The 20,216-nt window shown below is 44.0% G+C and overlaps 2 protein-coding genes across 9 annotated transcripts in view; both read right to left on the bottom strand.

Moving 5' to 3' along the window:
* LOC140133329 (carboxymethylenebutenolidase homolog) overlaps positions 1 to 19,370 on the bottom strand; it is a 76,279-nt gene extending 56,909 nt beyond the window's left edge. Inside the window, exon 1 of one of the 2 annotated variants that reach the window (XM_072153384.1) lies at positions 19,264 to 19,370. The gene's annotated coding sequence lies outside the window, so the exon portion shown is untranslated. Of the gene's footprint in view, positions 1 to 3,896; positions 4,002 to 19,263 lie in introns of those variants that run through there. The other variant, XM_072153387.1, reaches the window with a different exon arrangement.
* LOC140133328 (carboxymethylenebutenolidase homolog) overlaps positions 1 to 19,391 on the bottom strand; it is a 32,866-nt gene extending 13,475 nt beyond the window's left edge. The window contains exons 1-2 of one of the 7 annotated variants that reach the window (XM_072153378.1): positions 19,264 to 19,391; positions 804 to 1,025 (exon numbers count right to left, since the gene is read on the bottom strand). In XM_072153378.1, the coding sequence (XP_072009479.1) occupies positions 804 to 1,018 (215 nt within the window). In that variant the 5' untranslated portion in view covers positions 1,019 to 1,025; positions 19,264 to 19,391. Of the gene's footprint in view, positions 1 to 803; positions 1,026 to 3,896; positions 4,035 to 13,483; positions 13,590 to 13,693; positions 13,859 to 14,085; positions 14,187 to 19,074; positions 19,096 to 19,216 lie in introns of those variants that run through there. The other 6 variants (XM_072153381.1, XM_072153382.1, XM_072153380.1 and 3 more) reach the window with 6 other exon arrangements.
* Between the last annotated feature and the right edge of the window lie 825 nt (positions 19,392 to 20,216).

The raw sequence follows: 20,216 nt of genomic DNA, 5'->3' as shown, positions 1-20,216 counted from the left end.
AAAGAGTTTTGTTATTACTATATAGAATTGCAAAAGAATTACAAAAAGTGCACTTTCTGCTCTTTTCTCCTCAGTTAAACTCACTATTATAGATCTGTGCTGTGGATTTTAAAACTGCAGGAGCTGTTTGTGCGTTACATTTTCAGTGCCTTCCATATAAATTTTTTTGCACTGCACAGAGAATAAAACCTACATAATTTTCAATTATACAGTTTTTTATTGCAAAAAATGCATCCAAATTGAGTCTAAGTTGTCTTTTTGTCTCAGTATTGTATCTGCATCCAATTAATTCATGTCCGCAAAAAACCTGGTTCTTATCAACATCTGTGCCCGATGACCTCCAAGTGCTGTACTTTTACAGTCTGTGATCTGAATATGTAAAAAAGGTATAGTACACGTTTTTTTTTCTTTCAGACATTACAAATAATGGGTCAGTATACCATCTGGGAAAATCACAGATAGCATATGGACCTAAAAAAAACATTGCAGAAGCCCTGACCCTTATAATAAAAGAAATATGAAAATCAAGTTTCTCTGTCAATTCTATGAACCTTTAAAGGGATTTAATCAAGTCCTAAGCTTTCATTTCAGATTGGTGGTGGTCCAACAACCAGAACCTCTACAATAAAGCTGTTGGCTAGGTGGCCAGTATTTAAACCCTGGAATAGCCCTTTAAAGATAACAGGCTAGATGAATTGGTGATAAGTGCAGAATGTAGTTATCATCTATGATCTTCCCTTGAGCCACCATCTATCTACTCCATTTTAGTAAAATGAATGAAATGAAATGAGAATATTACTTACATGTATCCATGTGATGCAAGAAGATCAGCTATATGTCTTGTGTTTGTAAGCTCCCATCCATAAATATCCTGTACCACAATGATGGCTTTATCGGTGCTGGTTTTCGGCTTGGAGACGTAAGCTTTGATATGTTCAATCTGTACTTCATTTCCGAGACCTTTATAGTCCAACTCATCTCCTAGTGCGCAAGGGCAAGGCTGTGCTTCATTTGCCATTGTAAATCTGAAACAGGGATTCATTGGTTTCTTTATTATTATTTTTACTTTAAAATCAAATTGAGATAGCAGCAAACAATTCAAAAATATACACAAATGTATTTACCATCAATAATTCATAGATTAGCAGCACCTAGGTAATTTCTAAAATCAAGTTTATTACAAATTTTCTAAAAATTAGCAACTACTCACTAAGGAGCGAGATGCGTTATGTCTTCTTATTTGACACCGCTACTTTACATTGTCAAAGAGATACATACAGATAGACAAGACGAGTGAACAAAATACGGCTAACAACAAAACAGGTATGTATATATGGGCACAAAAATGCTAGGTGGCAGATAATGTAATCGTGAAGAGTTTAAAAGCCTCAGGTTGGCTGACATTATACCTTCAACTGATATATGTTGTTTCTTACCTTACCAGCATACGATACCCGAGGATGATGCAGGGCTGGGTGGGAGCCTATCGTCATTACAGACAGGAAGGTGTAGGGTTCTAAACAGTCTAACCCATGACTCCCGCCCTTACAAGGACAGTCCCAAAAACTGTCCCTTGTACTAAAACACGTAACACACCTCCCTGACGCGTTTCGACAGAGGTCTCATCAGAGGGAGAATATATACCAACACAGAAGTAGCCCATACAGCTAATGCCTCCAAGTCTGGTTAGCCTGAAGGGGGAGGGGGAAGGAGTGCATATGTTCTAAACTTATATTTCACAGAAATGTGGCCATTCCAAGTTATAAGAAATAAAGATTGGTACACATGGGCACAGGACGGGGAGATAAATAATAATCATGTACCATCAGGTAATCTGATGATTCGGTGCTCCTGGGCCCCTGACACAGGGCGCTCGGTTTCCAGTATAACAATGCATGTGCCTTGCGTGCTTGAAACTTCTCCCAGCCCACCCTCCGTCCCTCGAGCCGGTGATATCACCAAGCTCTCCGAAGCACTGGCACATGCGCACTATATCTTCATTATGCACGAGTGTCTGCTTTGCAGTGTACAATGTAAGTAATGCATGCTCAGTTAGGTACAGCCAGGTCCTGCTAGGAGGCGGAACATGGCGTACGCAGGACCCAGCAGCCTTGTGGCACACACTTGAGGCCGTGGCTGCTGCAGGAAGGAGCAGATTCCCTGGTTAGCTCACCAGGGGGGGGTCCGATCCACGGTGACACATTTACACGCCATGGTCATGCTTGACCACGGCGTGTAGGGGTTAAACATCCAGGATCGCATATTTTTTTTTATCCTTTGTGTTAGTATCGGGTCTGGGCTGTGATGACATTAAAGGGTTAAGGTGACTAATAAATGCAAACACATAAAAAATGACATTGTTCACATTAGTAACTCGAATTGAAGTTCTGTACAATATTTCAGAGTCAAACAGTTTGAAGACCACTGGAGGGTCTTTGCTTGGGTGTCCATTTTTGGAGGGTATTCACAGGAGCAGGAATCTGGAATCAGAAATGTATAAGAGAAGAAACAACGCAGGGGTCATAGTATATAAAAGTGGGGACAGACATGGTCAGCCTACAGAAGTGGGTGAATAGTTGGTGATAATGTATAGAAGTGCGGCACAATGAGGTTTAGTGTATAGAATAGTGGGGAAACAGAGGGTAACAGTCTATAGGTGTGGATGCACGGGGAAGGGTTTTCCTACTAATGATGCTTATTCTCTATCCCCATGCTGGATGTGGCTCACTTATATCTTGCTGTTGAATCTCTGACAATGTTGCATGTAAGCTTCTGCTGCTAGTAAATTATAGTGAAACTAGCTGCACTTTCTGTTATTTGCTACCAAATTTCTGGAATACAATTCTTTATGAGTTCAAAGATTCTCCCAAGCAGGAGATTAACACCAGGATCAAAGGTTATGTAACAACTTGTAAGACTGGTTTATCGAGCCATCCTAACTACAGACAGGCATCACATTAGTGATATTTCTTACTGCATGTAAACTATTTGCTAATATTTTTTTTAAAGATCTCAAAAAAAAAAAAAAAACCTTCACAACTAATTTACACATTTACTAAGATCCTTGCGCCAGTTTCGCACATTCTTTTAGGTGCAAACTGCTGGCACATGGATTTAAGAAGGGTCAGCGCCACATATGTGTCGCACACAACCCTTTTGTGTTACGACTGCACTATTCTTCATGCAACACAAATTTTGTCACCAAAAAGGGCGTTACAGTGCTCAGTCTGACCGCGCGCCACATTTAACATGCAAAGTCTGACAGTAATGTGTCACAAGTTCTATGGTTAAGGTGCACCAAAAAAAAGTGGTGCACTCTGCCACGATTCATAAATCTGTCGCCCTCTGAACACTACATGTTTTTAGTAAATGCACACTTTTATATACACATAAATATCCGACACTATAATATTGATATATAATCTATCATCAGTCTTTTGCTGCAATTGGTTTTAGATTTAGTGTGGTATAACATATGAAGATACATTTAGTTCATGCAGATTAACAGAGATTTCACAACACTTTTCTCAGTTAAATGGGTTTTCCCACAAATAACAAGTTATGCCTTATCCACAAGTTAGAGTCTAACTTGCTGATTGGTGGGGGTCTCAGTTCACACGAGCGCGGCATAGAGATGAATGGAGGAGAACAGTCATGTGAGACAGTCTGCTCCATTAATCTCAGGGAGTGAAGAGGGGTCCGACTGAGGTACCTGGGACACCTTCAGACCCCTTGTTCTAGTGATCTGTATTTGTCTCATCAATGAGACCCCCACCGATCAGCAAGTTAGGCGCTACCCACATGATAGGGCCTTGTTTAGTAGAGAACCCCTTTAACAAAAGTAGAAAAAAAGAAACAAAAAATGTAGAAATAAGAGAAATAGAAAGACATCTTACCGTGTTAGATGCTCTACTTCTATAAAAGCAATCTGGCATCTGACAGCGTATAGTTATTGCCTGCAGTTGCAGTGTACATAGACCCTAGCAGAAGGTGACTTTGATGCTATTTAGTTACTAAATAGCAAAAAATTGTAATCAGCTGCTCAAGCAAACATTATATAATATGCACGTCAGGATGACTCTGCAGTTTCTTAGCACAAGTTTTATGGGAAGTTTAACAATGATTTTTTAAATGATTACATTCCAATCTGTATGTACTGAAACTTCTTTAGTTGTATTTTTAATAAAGAGTGGCATTTTATTTAAAATTTTTTGTTTTCCATTGTTTTGTTTTGCTACCCGCCCCCTTTTTTTTTTTTTTAAGAAATCCTTAACTTTTTCATTTGCCTGTACACAAAACTGTATAGGGGCTTGTTTTATCTGTATGTTTTATGTGTACAAATTGTAATTTGAAGTGACAGTATATAATAGTGGTATTCCATGCTGTGTACCCGGAAGCTGGAAAATGCACTGAAATGGACAGAAAAAAAATGCATTTCCGACATTTCCTTGTGGTCTCTGTTTTTACAGCCTTGGCTTTGCACTCCAAATGATGCCTGCCCTTTATTCTTTGGGTTGGGTACAGTCACGGGAATGGCAAATTTGTATAGATTTTATTAAGTTTTATTAGATTTTAAAATTAAAACCTTTTCTAAAAAAGGTTAGACACTAATAACTTGTTCACACTTTGGTCTATGGAGCTAGGTAAATAAGTCACTAAGGGGCATTAGGCTATGCCGAAGGGGTTCTCTGTTGGCCTAGCCTAAGTTCTAGGCAGGGAAAAGCAGGGACCCTTCTCTAACACTCCGGACTCTTTAACCCGTTAGCGGTAATTTCTCCAGCGGGAGCACCCGCTTTTCCTCCTTTCCACCTGCGCTCCAGCGATCATAGCACCGCATCTCATCTCCATTTCTACTTATACCTTGCAATCTGTGCCTGACAAAGGTCTGATTTTACAAGACCGAAACGTTGCAAAATAATACTTTTGTTGGATTGGTATACTGTTTATTCTGGACCAAATAAATTCTCAATTTTTGACCAATAAGAAGTGCCAAGTTATCTTTTCTCTTTAACCCGTTAGAACCTGTGATCAATGCTGTGACCACAGGCTCTACAAACTAGGTGAGGGAGGGTGCTCCCTCCCTCTCCTATCGGCACCCTGTGATGCCATTGCAGTAATCCCTCTGCTTTGCTGGACAGCCAGGGGCCTTTTAAATTGAACCGAGCAGTCTGCCTCTCAGCCTATGGAAGCATGGGCTGACATTCCAATGTCACCAATGGTTATTTGTGATCACTTGTTTATGCAGCATTACAGTAAAAATAAAAAAGTTAAAAAAAAAGACACAAAAAATAAATATTTTAAATAAAATTAAATAAAAATTTCCCAAGGACCCTTAGGGTAATTTAATGAGATCTTTAATGACTTCTGCCACACACTGCAATACCACTGTATTGTGTCATGTGGCAGTATTATACATGATCTGAATGTAGATTTATGTTAATGACAGGTCCTGGAGTCTAACAGAGACCCTAAGCTGTCATGGCAACAGACCACTGCCCTCTGGTGACATGCCGGGGGCCATTAACCGATCCAAAATGGCAGCTCCCACACCCCGCTGACTATTTCATGCTGCTGCCAGCTTTGCTGGCATATAAAGGATTAACAGTAGTTAACAATCATCAGCACTGATCATGGGTGTTAGCTCTGGGTGTTTGCTTTAAATACAGCAACACCTAGTCTGTATGGAGAGCACTCAGCAGGACAAGTGTGTATGCTAACACCCCTATTAACCCATTGTTTCTGCCACACAAGTCTCACTTTTATCTCTATTCTATACATCTTTCATGTATACAAATGTATAGATATACCATCTATATCTATCTCTCGTAGAGATGAGCGAGCACTAAAATGCTCGGGTACTCGTTATTCGAGACGAACTTTTCCCGATGCTCGAGTGCTCGTCTCGAATAACGAGCCCCATTGAAGTCAATGGGAGACTCGAGCATTTTTCAAGGGGACCAAGGCTCTGCACAGGGAAGCTTGGCCAAACACCTGGGAACCTCAGAAAAGGATGGAAACACCACGGAAATGGACAGGAAACAGCAGGGGCAGCATGCATGGATGCCTCTGAGGCTGCTTAATCGCACCATTATGCCAAAACTATGGGCAACAGCATGGCCATGACAGAGTGACAGAATGAAGCTAGATAGCATCTAAAACATCCAATAATTGACCCTGACACTATAGGGGACGGCATGCAGAGGCAGCGGCAGCAGCGGCAGGCTAGAGAGTGGCATGGCGACATACCCTAAATGGACTCAGGCTTCAAACCAATGGGTGGCAGAGAGGAACCAAAGGAGGTGAGCAAGAAGCGCTCAAATAATATCGGTACATGATAAAAGTTTGCCAGTATATTTTGTGGATTACACAGCAGGGTGGCGACAAAGTTAACATGGAAGCCATGAAAACAACCCAAAATTCTGCCTGACACAGCTCGTTTGATAAGGGGACCATGTATGGAGGCAGTGAACTAGTAGTAGATTAAAGGTGCTGCAGTTAAAACTATGTTAGTTGGATCTTGGCATGGAGCTGGCGCTCCGCTGCCAGGCGAGCTTTCGCCAATCCAAGCCCGTGTCTCTAGGCTACTCCCCAAACAGCACTTCTAAGAACCTTTTGTATAAGATCAAGTGTAGTAGCGTTCTTATAAGTTTAGAATATGGCGGGTGAGGGGAATGTAAACAGAAGCGCTAGAAGCGCTGAAATAATATTGGTAAATGATAAAAGTTTGCCAGTATATTTTGTGGATAACACAGCTGGGTGGCGACAAAGTTAACAACTTTGATGTGGAATCCATGAAAACAACCCAAATTTCTGCCTGACACACCTCGTTTGATAAAGGGACGATGTATGGAGGCAGCTATATGGACGACTTTTGGAGGTAGAAATGGAGACAACGTGTGGAGGCTGCTATGGAGACAATTTAATTTGGATAGTGCCTGTATGTGGCAGTCCAAAAAAGTTTTCAAACCAGAGGAGCAGGTAGGTGGCCCTCCAGAAAAATGAAATAGATTGAGTGCCTGTATGTGGCAGTCCAAAAAATTTTTCAAACCAGAGGAGCAGGTAGGTGGCCCTCCAGAAAAATTGAATAGATTGAGTGCCTGTATGTGGCACTCCCAAAAATTGTTTTAAACAGAGGACCGGGTCGGTGGCCCTCCAGAAAAATTATATGCATAAAGTACTATAGCTAGAGCCAGTGGGCCCTGTCAAAAAATAGCCAGTTTCCTCTGCTTTACTGTACAAAGAGGAGGAGAAGGAGGAAAATGAGGAGGAGGAGGAGTGGATAAATTATTCAGGTTGAGCTTCCTTCACCTGGTGGAGATTGGAAATTATGAGAAATCCAGGCTTTATTCATCTTAATAAGCGTCAGCCTGTCAGCGCTGTCAGTCGACAGGCGTGTACGCTTATCGGTGATGATGCCACCAGCTGCACTGAAAACCCGCTCGGACAAGACGCTAGCGGCAGGGCAGGCAAGAACCTCCAAGGCGTACAGCGCCAGTTCGTGCCACATGTCCAGCTTTGAAACCCAGTAGTTGTAGGGAGCTGTGTGATCATTTAGGACGATGGTATGGTCAGCTACGTACTCCCTCACCATCTTTCAGTAAAGATCAGCCCTACTCTGCCGAGACTGGGGACAAGTGACAGTGTCTTGCTGGGGTGACATAAAGCTGGCAAAAGCCTTGTAAAGCGTACCCTTGCCAGTGCTGGACAAGCTGCCTGCTCGCCTACTCTCCCTCGCTACTTGTCCCGCAGAACTACGCACTCTGCCGCTAGCGCTGTCAGAAGGGAAATACTGTTTCAGCTTGTGCACCAGGGCCTGCTGGTATTCATGCATTCTCACACTCCTTTCCTCTCCAGGGATGAGAGTGGAAAGATTTTGCTTGTACCGTGGGTCCCGGAGAGTGAACACCCAGTAATCGGTGCTGGAATAAATTCTTTGAACGCAAGGGTCACGGGATAGGCAGCCTAGCATGAAATCTGCCATATGCGCCAGAGTACCAACGCGTAAGAATTCACTCCCCTCACTGGCCTGACTGTCCATTTCCTCCTCCTCCAACTCCTCTTCTTCTGCCCATACACGCTGAACAGTGAAGGACTCAACAATGGTCCCCTCTTGTGTCTCGCCAACATTCTCCTCCTCTTCCTCCTCATCCTCCTCCACCTCCACCTCCTCCGATATGCGCTGAGAAACAGACCTAAGGGTGCTTTGGCTATCAACAAGGGAATCTTCTTCCCCCGTCTCTTGTGACGAGCGCAAAGCTTCCGACTTCATGCTGATCAGAGAGTTTTTCAACAGGCCAAGCAGCGGGATGGTGAGGCTGATGATGGCGGCATCGCCACTGACCATCTGTGTTGACTCCTCAAAGTTACTCAGCACCTGACAGATATCAGACATCCACGTCCACTCCTCATTGTAGACTTGAGGAAGCTGACTGACCTGACTACCAGTTCTGGTGGAAGTTGACATCTGGCAGTCTACAATCGCTCGGCGCTGCTGGTAAACTCTGGATAACATGGTCAGTGTTGAATTCCACCTCGTGGGCACGTCGCACAACAGTCGGTGAGCGGGCAGTTGGAGGTGGCGCTGCGCTGCCCTGAGAGTGGCAGCATCTGTGCTGGACTTCCTGAAATGCGCACAGATGCGGCGCACCTTCGTGAGCAAATCAGACAGATTGGGGTATGTCTTGAGGAAACGCTGAACTATCAGATTTAACACATGGGCCAGGCATGTGTCAGTCTGCGGAGTTGCAGAGCCGCCACCAGGTTACGGCCGTTGTCACACACAACCATGCCTGGCTTCAGGTTCAGCGGTGCCAGCCACAGATCAGTCTGCGCCGTGATGCCCTGTAATAGTTCTTGGGCGGTGTGCCTTTTATCGCCTAGGCTCAGCAGTTTGAGCACCGCCTGCTGTCGCTTAGCGACGGCACTGCTGCTGTGCCTAGAGCTACCGACTGATGGCGCCATGCCCACGGATGGTAGTTCGGAGGAGGAGGTGGAGGAGGGGTGGGAGGAGGAGGAGGCATAGTAGGCCTGAAACACCTGGACCGAGGTAGGCCCCACAATCCTCGGCGTCGGCAGTATATGACCAGCCGCAGGGTCAGACTCGGTCCCAGCCTCCACCAAGTTAACCCAATGTGCCGTCAGCGATATAGTGGCCCTGCCCGGCAGCACTCGTCCACGTGTCCGTGGTCAGGTGGACCTTGTCAGAAACGGCGTTGGTCAGGGCACGGATGATGTTGTCTGACACGTGCTGGTGCAGGGCTGGGACGGCACATCGGGAAAAGTAGTGGCGGCTGGGGACCGAATACCGAGGGGCGGCCGCCGCCATGAGGTTGCGAAAGGCCTCGGTCTCTACTAGCCTATAGGGCAGCATCTCCAGGCTAAGCAATCTGGAGATGTGGACATTAAGGGCTTGGGCGTGCGGGTGGGTTGCACTATATTTGCGTTTCCGCTCCAGCGTCTGGGGTATGGAGAGCTGAACGCTGGTGGATGCTGTGGAGGATCGTGGAGGCGACGATGGGGTTTTTGTGGCAGGGTCCTGGGCAGGGGGCTGACTATCAGCTGACACAGGGGAAGGAGCAGTAGTGTGCACAGCCGGAGGTGAACGGGCTTGTTGCCACTGAGTGGGGTGTTTAGTATTCATATGCCTGCGCATACTGGTGATAGTTAAGCTATTAGTGGTGGAACCCCTGCTGATCCTGGTTTGGCAAATGTTGCACACCACAGTCCGTCGGTCATCCGGTGTTTCCTTAAAGAACCTCCAGACTTCTGAAAATCTAGCCCTCGCCGCAGGAGCCCTCGCCACGGGAGCTTCACTAGTTGACACATTTGGCGCAGATGCACCAGCTCTGGCCCTGCCTCTCCGTCTGGCCCCACCACTGCCTCTTCCAACCTGTTCTGGTCGAGGACTCTCCTCCGTCTCAGAACCACTGTGTTCACCCGGCCTATCAACCCAGCTTGGGTCTGTCACCTCATCATCCTCCGATCCCTCAGTCTGCTCCCCCCTCGGACTTCCTGCCCTGACAACAACTTCCCCACTGTCTGACAACCGTGTCTCCTCATCGTCGGACACCTCTTTACACACTTCTTCCACTACGTCAAGAAGGTCATCATCACCCACAGACTGCGACTGGTGGAAAACCTGGGCATCGGAAAATTGCTCAGCAGCAACCGGACAAGTGGTTTGTGACTGTGGGAAGGGTCCAGAAAACAGTTCCTCAGAGTATGCCGGTTCAAATGCCAAATTTTCCTGGGAGGGGGCAGACTGGGGGGGAGGAGGCTGAGGTGCAGGAGCTGGAGGAGTGCCGATTTCGGTGACATGGGTGGACTGCGTGGAAGACTGACTGGTGGACAAATTGCTCGATGCTATCTTATTGCTATGGCTATTTTCTAGCCAAGTATGAAAGCACACTGCTATGCCAGATGAGATGACGCTGAGTTATTAAAAAAATAAACGTAAAATAAAAAAGGAAATGGCAGACTGTGCCTAATTGAAATCCAAGCCCTAATAAATTTTCCCACTTCGGTCTTTGCGATGGATATGTGCGTCACTAAGCGCAAAACACAGTGGTCGCAAGTCTCACTACAAATTGCTCACAATTTGCTAGTAGATGCACTGCAGCAAGTACAGCCACCAGCAGATCAACCAGAAATCAAATATATATAACGCTACTGTAGGCGTAAGTAAGCCGTTTGGATTCACCTATGGCTATTTTCTAGCCAAGTATGAAAGCACACTGCTATGCCAGATGAGATGACGCTGAGTTATTAAAAAAATAAACGTGAAATAAAAAAGGAAATGGCAGACTGTGCCTAATTGAAATCCAACCCCTAATAAATTTTCCCACTTCGGTCTTTGCGATGGATATGTGTGTCACTAAGCGCAAAACACAGCGGTCGCAAGTCTCACTACAAATTGCTCACAATTTGCTAGTAGATGCACTGCAGCAAGGACAGCCACCAGCAGATCAACCAGAAATCAAATATATATAACGCTACTGTAGGCGTAAGTAAGCCGTTTGGATTCTCCTATGGCTATTTTCTAGCCAAGTATGAAAGCACACTGCTATGCCAGATGAGATGACGCTGAGTTATTAAAAAAATAAACGTAAAATAAAAAAGGAAATGGCAGACTGTGCCTAATTGAAATCCAACCCCTAATAAATTTTCCCACTTCGGTCTTTGCGATGGATATGTGCGTCACTAAGCGCAAAACACAGTGGTCGCAAGTCTCACTACAAATTGCTCACAATTTGCTAGTAGATGCACTGCAGCAAGGACAGCCACCAGCAGATCAACCAGAAATCAAATATATATAACGCTACTGTAGGCGTAAGTAAGCCGTTTGGATTCTCCTATGGCTATTTTCTAGCCAAGTATGAAAGCACACTGCTATGCCAGATGAGATGACACTGAGTTATTAAAAAAATAAACGTAAAATAAAAAGTAAATGGCAGACTGTGCCTAATTGAAATCAAACCCCTAATAAATTTTCCCACTTTGGTGTTTGAGGTGGATATGTGTGTCACTAAGAGCTAAACACAACGGTAGCAAGTCCCCCTGCAAATTCCTCACAATATGGTACTAGCTGCAAATAAAAAAAAAAAAAAGTATAACGTTATTGTAGCCCTAAGAAGGGCTGTTGGGTTCTTGTAGAATCACTCCTGCCTAACAGTAAGCTAATAGAACACCCTAACGCTTTCCCTGACCAGCAGCAGCTCTCTCCCTAGCGGCATCCAGACACAGAATGATCCGAGCAGCGCAGGCAGCGGCTAGTCTATCCCAGGGTCACCTGATCTGGCCAGCCAACCACTGCTATCGACATGTAAGGGTACCACGTCATGCTGGGTGGAGTGCAGAGTCTCAAAACTCCCTGGAAAGAGATTTATTGCATATTCCGCTTCTTCCCACACTCTGTTTGGAATCAGAAAGTGATTTTTGCAGGTTTCTGTCGCTCTGACCACACAGGCTTGGACCGCTGTACTAGTGAACCCACCGTAGGAGCCCCAAAGCCATTGCTGAAGCACAGAGCAGTTACCTCCCCACATCATCATTGTGCATCTGCTGCTTGCAATGTGATGACCTAATAGGTTCTGTAGTTGGCAGACATGGAGATCTTGTTTAGACCTCTAGCTTTCATGGCAACCCCTGACACTCCACGATCACATGACGGGGATAGTTGAGGGAAGCCTTTTTCTCTATTCAGGGCTATTAAAGGGGTATTTCCATTTCGGCAACTAAATATTATAGTTTGTATAAATTAAAAGTTATCCAATATTCCAAAATATTTTCTGTATCAATTCCTCAAAGCTTTCTAGAACTCTGCTTGTTGACATTGTATAAAAAAAAACTTAATTGTTTACTTCCACCTGTGTGATATCACATGACCAGGGACAGATTTCTATCCAATGGAAGTAAACATAGAAGCGTCCTATAGAATGACAGCCACATGAGATTTAAAATACAATGAGGTATTGATACAGACATAGGGATAAAGCAAAATGTCTACATAAGGATTCCTTACTTACACCCACGACCAAGAGTGGGGACATTAATAATAGAATTCCATTTGTGTCCACGTACGGTGCACATAGCCAACATGTATCAAGATTTATCCGCAAACACTGGGCTATCCTCACACGCTACCATGACAATATTGAGGAATTCAGATCACCTCCCGTGTTCTCCTACAAACGTCCCAGAAATCTGAAGGACCATCTGGTGTCGAGTGATATCGGTCCCATGGATATGAGACCTAATCTTGCCACGACATTAAAACCGGGTTGTTACCTGTGCATGAGCTGCGAGAATTGCCAATACATGCTGAAGGGGGATACCTTTAGCAATCCTGCCACCAATGTCACATATCGGATTAACCATCACTTGACTTGCCGATCTGATTACGTCATTTATGTGTTGATATGCCCGTGCCCCAAAATTTATGTTGGGGAAACAACCACTGAATGTAGACGTAGGCTGCACAATCATCGGTCATCTATTAAAACGTCTAAAATTGACTTACTAGTACCCAGACACTTCCTAGAATTTGGTCACAGATTAAATCAGCTCAGATTCTGAATTATAGACCATGTTCCACCGCTGAGGAGAGGGGGTGACAGACAAAAAGTTCTCAAAAAACGGGAAACCGAATGGATATATAAACTGAATTCACTACAACCAATAGGTCTCAACGTAGAGTTTAACCTGAACACTCCCCCTTGGCCCGACAACCATGACTTGTGGCTACTCATACATTCATGTTAGGAAGTAGATATTAGTATTTTATATCCTTTGTGATTACGTACATATCACTAACTTTTTTCTCTCTTTTCAACCTAGATCACGTTCTGCACACTACTGAGTGCCAACAACCACCGTGATTACATCAACCTATCCACGCTGGATGACACCGTCACTTTTTCATCTTGCATTTTCTCCATGTCAATATTTTACAGTTTTGCTAACCACTATAATTATGCTTACATACATGGTGCCGGAAAACAACAGCGCTGACGGCCTTGCAGAAGTGTCCGGATCTCGTGGGGCCCATAGAGCCATATACCCGTGTCTTGGGTAACTCTTGGCCACAGATCGCCCCCCCTGGACCTGCTGCAATGGGAACCCTGTGACTTATATAGTTGGTCCGCCAATGTGCTGCACCCGGTTACCATGGGGATATACTCCTAACTGTATGTACCTGTGTATGGGCACTTTTGGATGACTTTCCCTCACTAAAGATGGCCACAGCCGCATGCGCATCGCTCTCGCGAGACAAAGAGGGTCACATGATGTGTTTATGGCCAAACCGGGATCGCACAGTCCTGGAGCGCAATCTCCGACATTTGGACTACTAGCGACAATCGGTGGCTCCACACAGCGTGCCCTCATGACGCGCGACAGGTATGGTTATCACACAGTGGTTTGGGAACGATCTCCGGGCCCTGCACCTCGGTATCTCTCATGATGTGGTTTAGCTTCTATGGTTGCTACGCAACCCACTGACATGTGTGCTTTTGTTTTCAACAATTGGTTGAGCTACGGTGGTTGTTCCTCAGTGTATTATATTCATAAGCACTCACATGTACTTACATGTTGTTACACTGTACCGAGTATCCCTTCGTGCTGCAATTTGTATAATATAATCTTTGTAACGATGTTACCGATCACTATGTACACTGATTGGCTGTTGTATATGATGTCACATCCTGCGGGAGATTTAAGCCCGCCTTGTAACACTATTCACTATGCTTGAGAATGGCTGCATAGAGTCAGCCGAAACGTCGCTGTATCCACTTGTGAAATAAAGACACCTTTTTCCACGGAGTGCTGCTCGCCTGCCTCTTCTTCTGAAACCTCTAGGGTCCGTGAATCAGACCCTCCGAGCCTGCACCCACCCTTGGATCTTAATCCGCTATCTCACTGTGCCGCCCTTCTTTGACGTGTGATACAGAAAAGTGTATAACTTTATTATACAAACAACAACATTTATTTGCGACTTGCGTCGCTATGGTTATATAGTTATAACTTTTGAACACTTACTTATCAAAGAGATTGTTTTTTCCTCACATGTTGTACTTCATTTTAGTGGTAAATTTTGGCTGATAAGTTTTGCTTTTATTTACAAAAAGGAAGAAAAAATGATGAATTTTAAAAATTAGCAATTTTCGAAATCCTTAATCATTGCGTTTTCAGGAAGATATATTTCCCACCTAAATAAGTTGCTGAAAAACATTTCCCATATGTCTACTTTACATGATTTTTGAAATGTCTGGATACATTTTTTTGATGTCACGTGGCTTACAAATCGAATCGCTTTTCTGTATTTTCAGATTTGACTTTTTTGGGGAACTGGTTGATGGCTTGTTTTTTGTGGGACATGTTGTTCTTTGCAACAATATCATTTTGGAGTACATATCTTTTTTTGATCACTTTTCATTACATTCTTTTGGAATTAAATAGGTAAAAATCATAATTTTTGGCAGGTTTTTAACAGTTTTTTTTTTTTTACGGCGTTCATCGTGCGGGTTCAATAATGATTTACTTTTATTCTATGGTTTTTATGGACGCAGTGATACTATATATGTGGGGTTTGTGTTATGAATTAGGCTTTTTTGTGCGTTATATGTCTCTTTGTATGTTATGGGGATTATGAGCATTTTTATTAATTTATTAATGTATTTTTTTATTGAATAACATTTGTAACTTTTTTTTTCTTCCACCATGGGAAATAAACAAGCAGTCATCTAAGTGCTTGTTCATGATAATACTCTGCAATACTGATGCATAGGCTGACACTGTGCATTTAAGATGACATCAGAGCCGCCATCTCTCGGGCACTGCCGGCAGGCAGCTCTGGGGTGCTGATTGGACCCCAGGGTTGCCATAGGAACGATCAGTGCCTCCTGAAAATCGTGGGGCAAAGACCCCCCAAAGGCAGTTTAAATGCAGCGGTCGCACTGACCGCAGCATTTAACTGGTTAAACACCCATGATTGAAGCCCACTCCAACTGCGGGTGTTACACTGGGGTGTCGACTGTTAGTTACAGCCGACACCCCGTGTGTCCCAATGCCGGTTTGGTTCGGCCGAGTTGGATATAGCCGCCGCGGAGCGGGAAGGGGTTAAGGAATCTCTCTCCTTAAGGGGTATTGCAGTGAAGACAAGATTATTAAAAATACTCAAGATAACAAAATAACACATTCTCTAATTCATTGTTATTAACATAAATACAACATTTCACAGATATAATTCTAAAGTGTCTCTATCAGTCCTGGTTTTTATACTTTGATTGTCCCTGGATACGAACATAAACTCCTGACTATGGTCGGGCAGATTCCTCTCATATTAACTTCTCTTGTACTGCAGGGGAGGGAGGAGACAGAAAGCACTACAGAGGCACTCCCTGCCTACCAGTGTGCAGAGTAGACAGCAGCAGTTCTACAGACAAGATAAGGTCTGGATGTGAAGGGAGGGAGGCATAGCAGCGCTGACTGTGTGTATTAATGATATAATAAGGTAGCAGAGCTGAGTGTGTCATTGTGTCTTATACCCATCTCATGACTCTGATTTTTATCACTTCTCTTTTTCTAAGTGTCAGATATTAGTATATTAGGGTACCATGTATGTTGTTCAGAATATACATTGTACCCTGTACCATGACAATCAGAGCACATTGTCAGCACACAGCATCTCATAGCACAGAGAAATCATGAGGTGTCCTCTCAGCTAGTGCCCACCAACACTGCTGAATTTTACAGTGACCACCACTGAAATGATAGGAGGAAAACAGCAATAAAATGATCTTTATTCTGTAAACATCACTAGGGGATTAAAATTTGAGAACTTTCTTTGATTGGCAACCCCCTTTAAGTGGTTAAACTGCCCTGAATAGTTTAACCACTTAAAGGGGTTTGCCAATCAAAAAAAGTTCTCAGTATTATGACACCAATAACTTTTTCAGACTTCAATGTACAGATTAAAGATTACACGAGGTGCAATTTTCCACAAGATGAGATGACGTCCCTTATGACGATCATAAGGGACTGTTGAACCCTATGATCACAAGTTGTGCAACGGTGAAAAAGAAGCAATTTGGACATTGGGACACTATTTCCAGTCACAGGTTCAACCCTGGAAATAATCGGTTTTATATATTGATAGACTGGGCATTTTGGGATGCGACAATAGCTAACATGTTTATGATTGTGTTTGTTTATTTGTTTCTGTTTTAGGGAATGGGGTTGAATGGCAAATGGTTCATGGGCAAGGCACCTGACTGCAGTTCTTGATTGGCAACTTCTGTAAATGTTACAGTTTAAATTTATTTAGGCCAGGGACACAAGACCAAGGTAGATCCATGAATCACAGACTGTGCCATATTTCATGCTAAGGACAGGGTCTGATCTGAATACTATATGACACAAGGAGTCCAGTCTTCTATGTAAACAACAGCGCTGAACTGATATCAAGATTACAGTATGGCACTGTTGCTCCGCAGGGAATAAGTGACTCTCTGCATCATACATCACTATGGTGCAGAGAGTGTTCAGTCAAAAGTCTTGTGATAAAGTAAAAGAACAATCTCAAATTCTAAAGCCTTATTCATACTTAACTGTTCATGAATAGAACTCTATTAAGCAGCACCACACCGGTCCATGGGTTATTTCTGCTACAGCCACTCAGTGCTGTTTATTTCAATGGACCTGCACATAAATACCCACCACAACCAGTAATCAGTCGTTACAATGTTTAGGAAAAAACATTCTGGCAGAAAGGACAGTGCACCACCCCTGTCAACTTATAGGCAAGGGGGTAGTTGTGAATAAGGCCGTCTACCTGTCAGGAACCATCTGGTGAGACTGTACAACTCACCCAAGGGGTAATGCAATGTTGCTGCATTGTAAACTGGAGTGTGATTGGAGACCAGGATGATAAAACCCCTGGGCAGGGAGGAGCACATGGTCAGAGTGAGAGACTCCATCTTGGAGTGTTCAGTGCACCTTCAGTGCTGACACTCAACCTATTCCCAGGATCAGAATCAGGAGACTCAAACACAGAGCTGCAGCTTCCACAGTTTGGACACAGCTCCATCCCAGCTTGCATCTACTATCAGGCTGGTGCACTATTCCTGAGGACCCTCTCCACGACCACTCCAGTACCAGAATCTGCTGTTAACCGTTTAGGCCCGTTGCTTGCTACCTGTTGTTCAATAAAGAACTGTGAGTTAATTTGCGCAACGTTGCCTCCATTTGATCCCTGGATTCGGCTGTCTACCACCACGGGCTTCCCCATCCATTACCCAGGGACCTATCTTACAGGCCACAGTCAGGGGTGGCCCAAGGGAGAAGCAGTACATCAGCCTCTCCCTCCATATTTCTTGCACACACGACCTGCCAGGCTGTAGTATAGCCCTCCGGTCCCCATACCAAGCACCGTGACATCAGTGTGCCCTAGGCCGTAATCGCCAGCCACTCCGGTATTCTGGGCCCCGGCTGCCTCCAGGCTCCAAGAAAAGGCTAGGCCCCGGTGGGGGATGTTGCACAGTAAGTAAGAATTCACACAGCATTGTTGAGTTGAAAAGGAGCTGCAGGGGTGTAGCTACAGTGGTAGCAGCTGAACTATTAGGAGCAAGGTAGCTAAATTAAATGTTGGTGAATGAAGTGTGCTGGATGTGTGAATAAAGGGGGGGGGGAGCCAGTTAGTAGCAAAAGAATGAAATAACAAGCTAGCTAGAGTACTATTACTTTGCAAGAAACCAGATGTATGAGGAATGAGGGTTATGGGAGCATAGGGGCTAACAAGGCCATTACACAATGGATATAAACACACTAGAGCCTATCCATAGGACTGATATGTAATGGTGTCTGACTAGTAGGATCCAAAGACTAAGATATCCTTACAGATTGAGATCGCATCAGTGAATATCCTATTGAAACTATACTAGACTCCCAGAAGACCCCATCCCATTTCTCCATCTTATCCTGGCACCCCATCCTTACCCTCCATCTAAGAAGCTATTAGAAGGAAGGGATAACAGATACAATATACCCATGACAAACAAAATCGCCAACAATTAGCACAATATATATTCTCAGCAGCTAATTCCAACCTCCTGAAAATTATAAAAACTTTTCTATTGAGTGATATACATGAGTGTTCTCTGTGATATGTTCTTTTTGAACAGTAATTTGAAATAAGTTAAATTTTATTAGCGAATAAAAGGGTTAAATTGGCCTTGTGGCACTGCTTTTTGGTTATAGTTAATGGAATTAACCAAGCTAAAAGAGGTCCATTAAATAAAAATCTTTTAGATATCTGTGATGTGTACACACTGTATCTGTATGGTGTGTATATACTGTATTACTGTATGTGTGTATATGGCACTGTATGTGTGTGTATATGCTTTATATGTGTGCACATGGGCGTACATGCCATGATATATGCCCCCCAACTGAATTCTACCCTGATCAGGCGTTAGATTTCATTGTCGCTGCTTTCTATTGCTTTTTAGGACATACACGTACAGGATTTTTATGATTAAACATTGCGCTCTTATGCACAGATGACAGTTCTGTTACTACTTGGGTTTCCCCTCTTCCCTCAGTGGATGTTATGTAGCTGCTGGTTCAGGGTCTGCTTTCTGTGCCCCCCACCTCCTCCCGGAGAGGCTGTTTGTGTGTCTCCTGCTTCCCGCCCCCTGTACAAGTCTTTTCTATAACCCACCATAGAGATCCAGCTGCCAGAGATGTGAGTTGTAGAGTGGTACTTACTATCTGTAGCAGCTCTATGGTTATGGTGAGGGCAATGGGCGCTTCCTCCACCGGCTCTCCCAGCAGTCTGAGCAGAGGGAGAGGCCTGGAGTCTCCACCAATCAGCTGTGCAGTAGTAAGGGCTCTCCTCTCCCATGCTTCCAGTGTAAACTGCCCGTTGTATGACTACATTGCTAATCTGCCCCCTAACAAAAAAGGAAAAGACATCAAGTCCCCCAGTAACAGTTCTATGAGACAACAATTAGATACTAATGATTGTCTTCTGCAAGCAATATACATTCTGTGTTGCTGGTTGGTAGATACACGGTCAGATGTCGCCACCTTGTGGGCAAAGTCCATAACTTTTTAGTGAATGAAAAGTAAAACTTAACCCTTTGGTACAATCATGAGCACACATTGTTGAACTTGCAAAAATTTAACCAGGACATTTACATTTTTGCCATTTTTTTTTTTACGCCGAGTCTTTGAAAATCTTAAAAAATTAAAAATTTTTTTTTTTTGAGAGCTTGTTTTTCTGCGTAACAAATTGTCCTTCCTAGGGACAGTATTTCATATTCCATGCAGAGCACTGGAAAGTACATTGCAGTCTTTGGGTTGGTACAATGTATATAGGTTTTATTAGGTTTAAAAAAATAAAACCTTTTGTACAAAATTTTAACTTTCTCTATTCATTGGCCGATAGACAAGTGGCCAAAAGCCTTTTACGTACATCGGTGTACGCAGCTGTTTAAAGGGGTTATCCGGGTTTAAAAATTTTTTTATGGCCGGGCTGGGGAGGGCTATCTAAACACAATAAACATGTACTTACCTCCTCCGACGCTGAGAGATAGGGACGGATGGGAGGAGCCGTCCACATCGCGGACCGGAAGCTCCCTGTGCGCGGCTTCCGTGCAACTGTAAACAAACAGGGGCACGGATCGAAGGGACCGCGGCGCGGGACATCAGGAGGTAAG

Source organism: Engystomops pustulosus, chromosome 5 (genome assembly GCF_040894005.1).
Source record: "Engystomops pustulosus chromosome 5, aEngPut4.maternal, whole genome shotgun sequence".
Taxonomy (NCBI): Eukaryota; Metazoa; Chordata; class Amphibia; order Anura; family Leptodactylidae; genus Engystomops; species Engystomops pustulosus.
The sequence above is the reverse complement of the archived record's forward strand: the minus strand, read 5'-3'. Positions and strand labels throughout refer to the sequence as shown.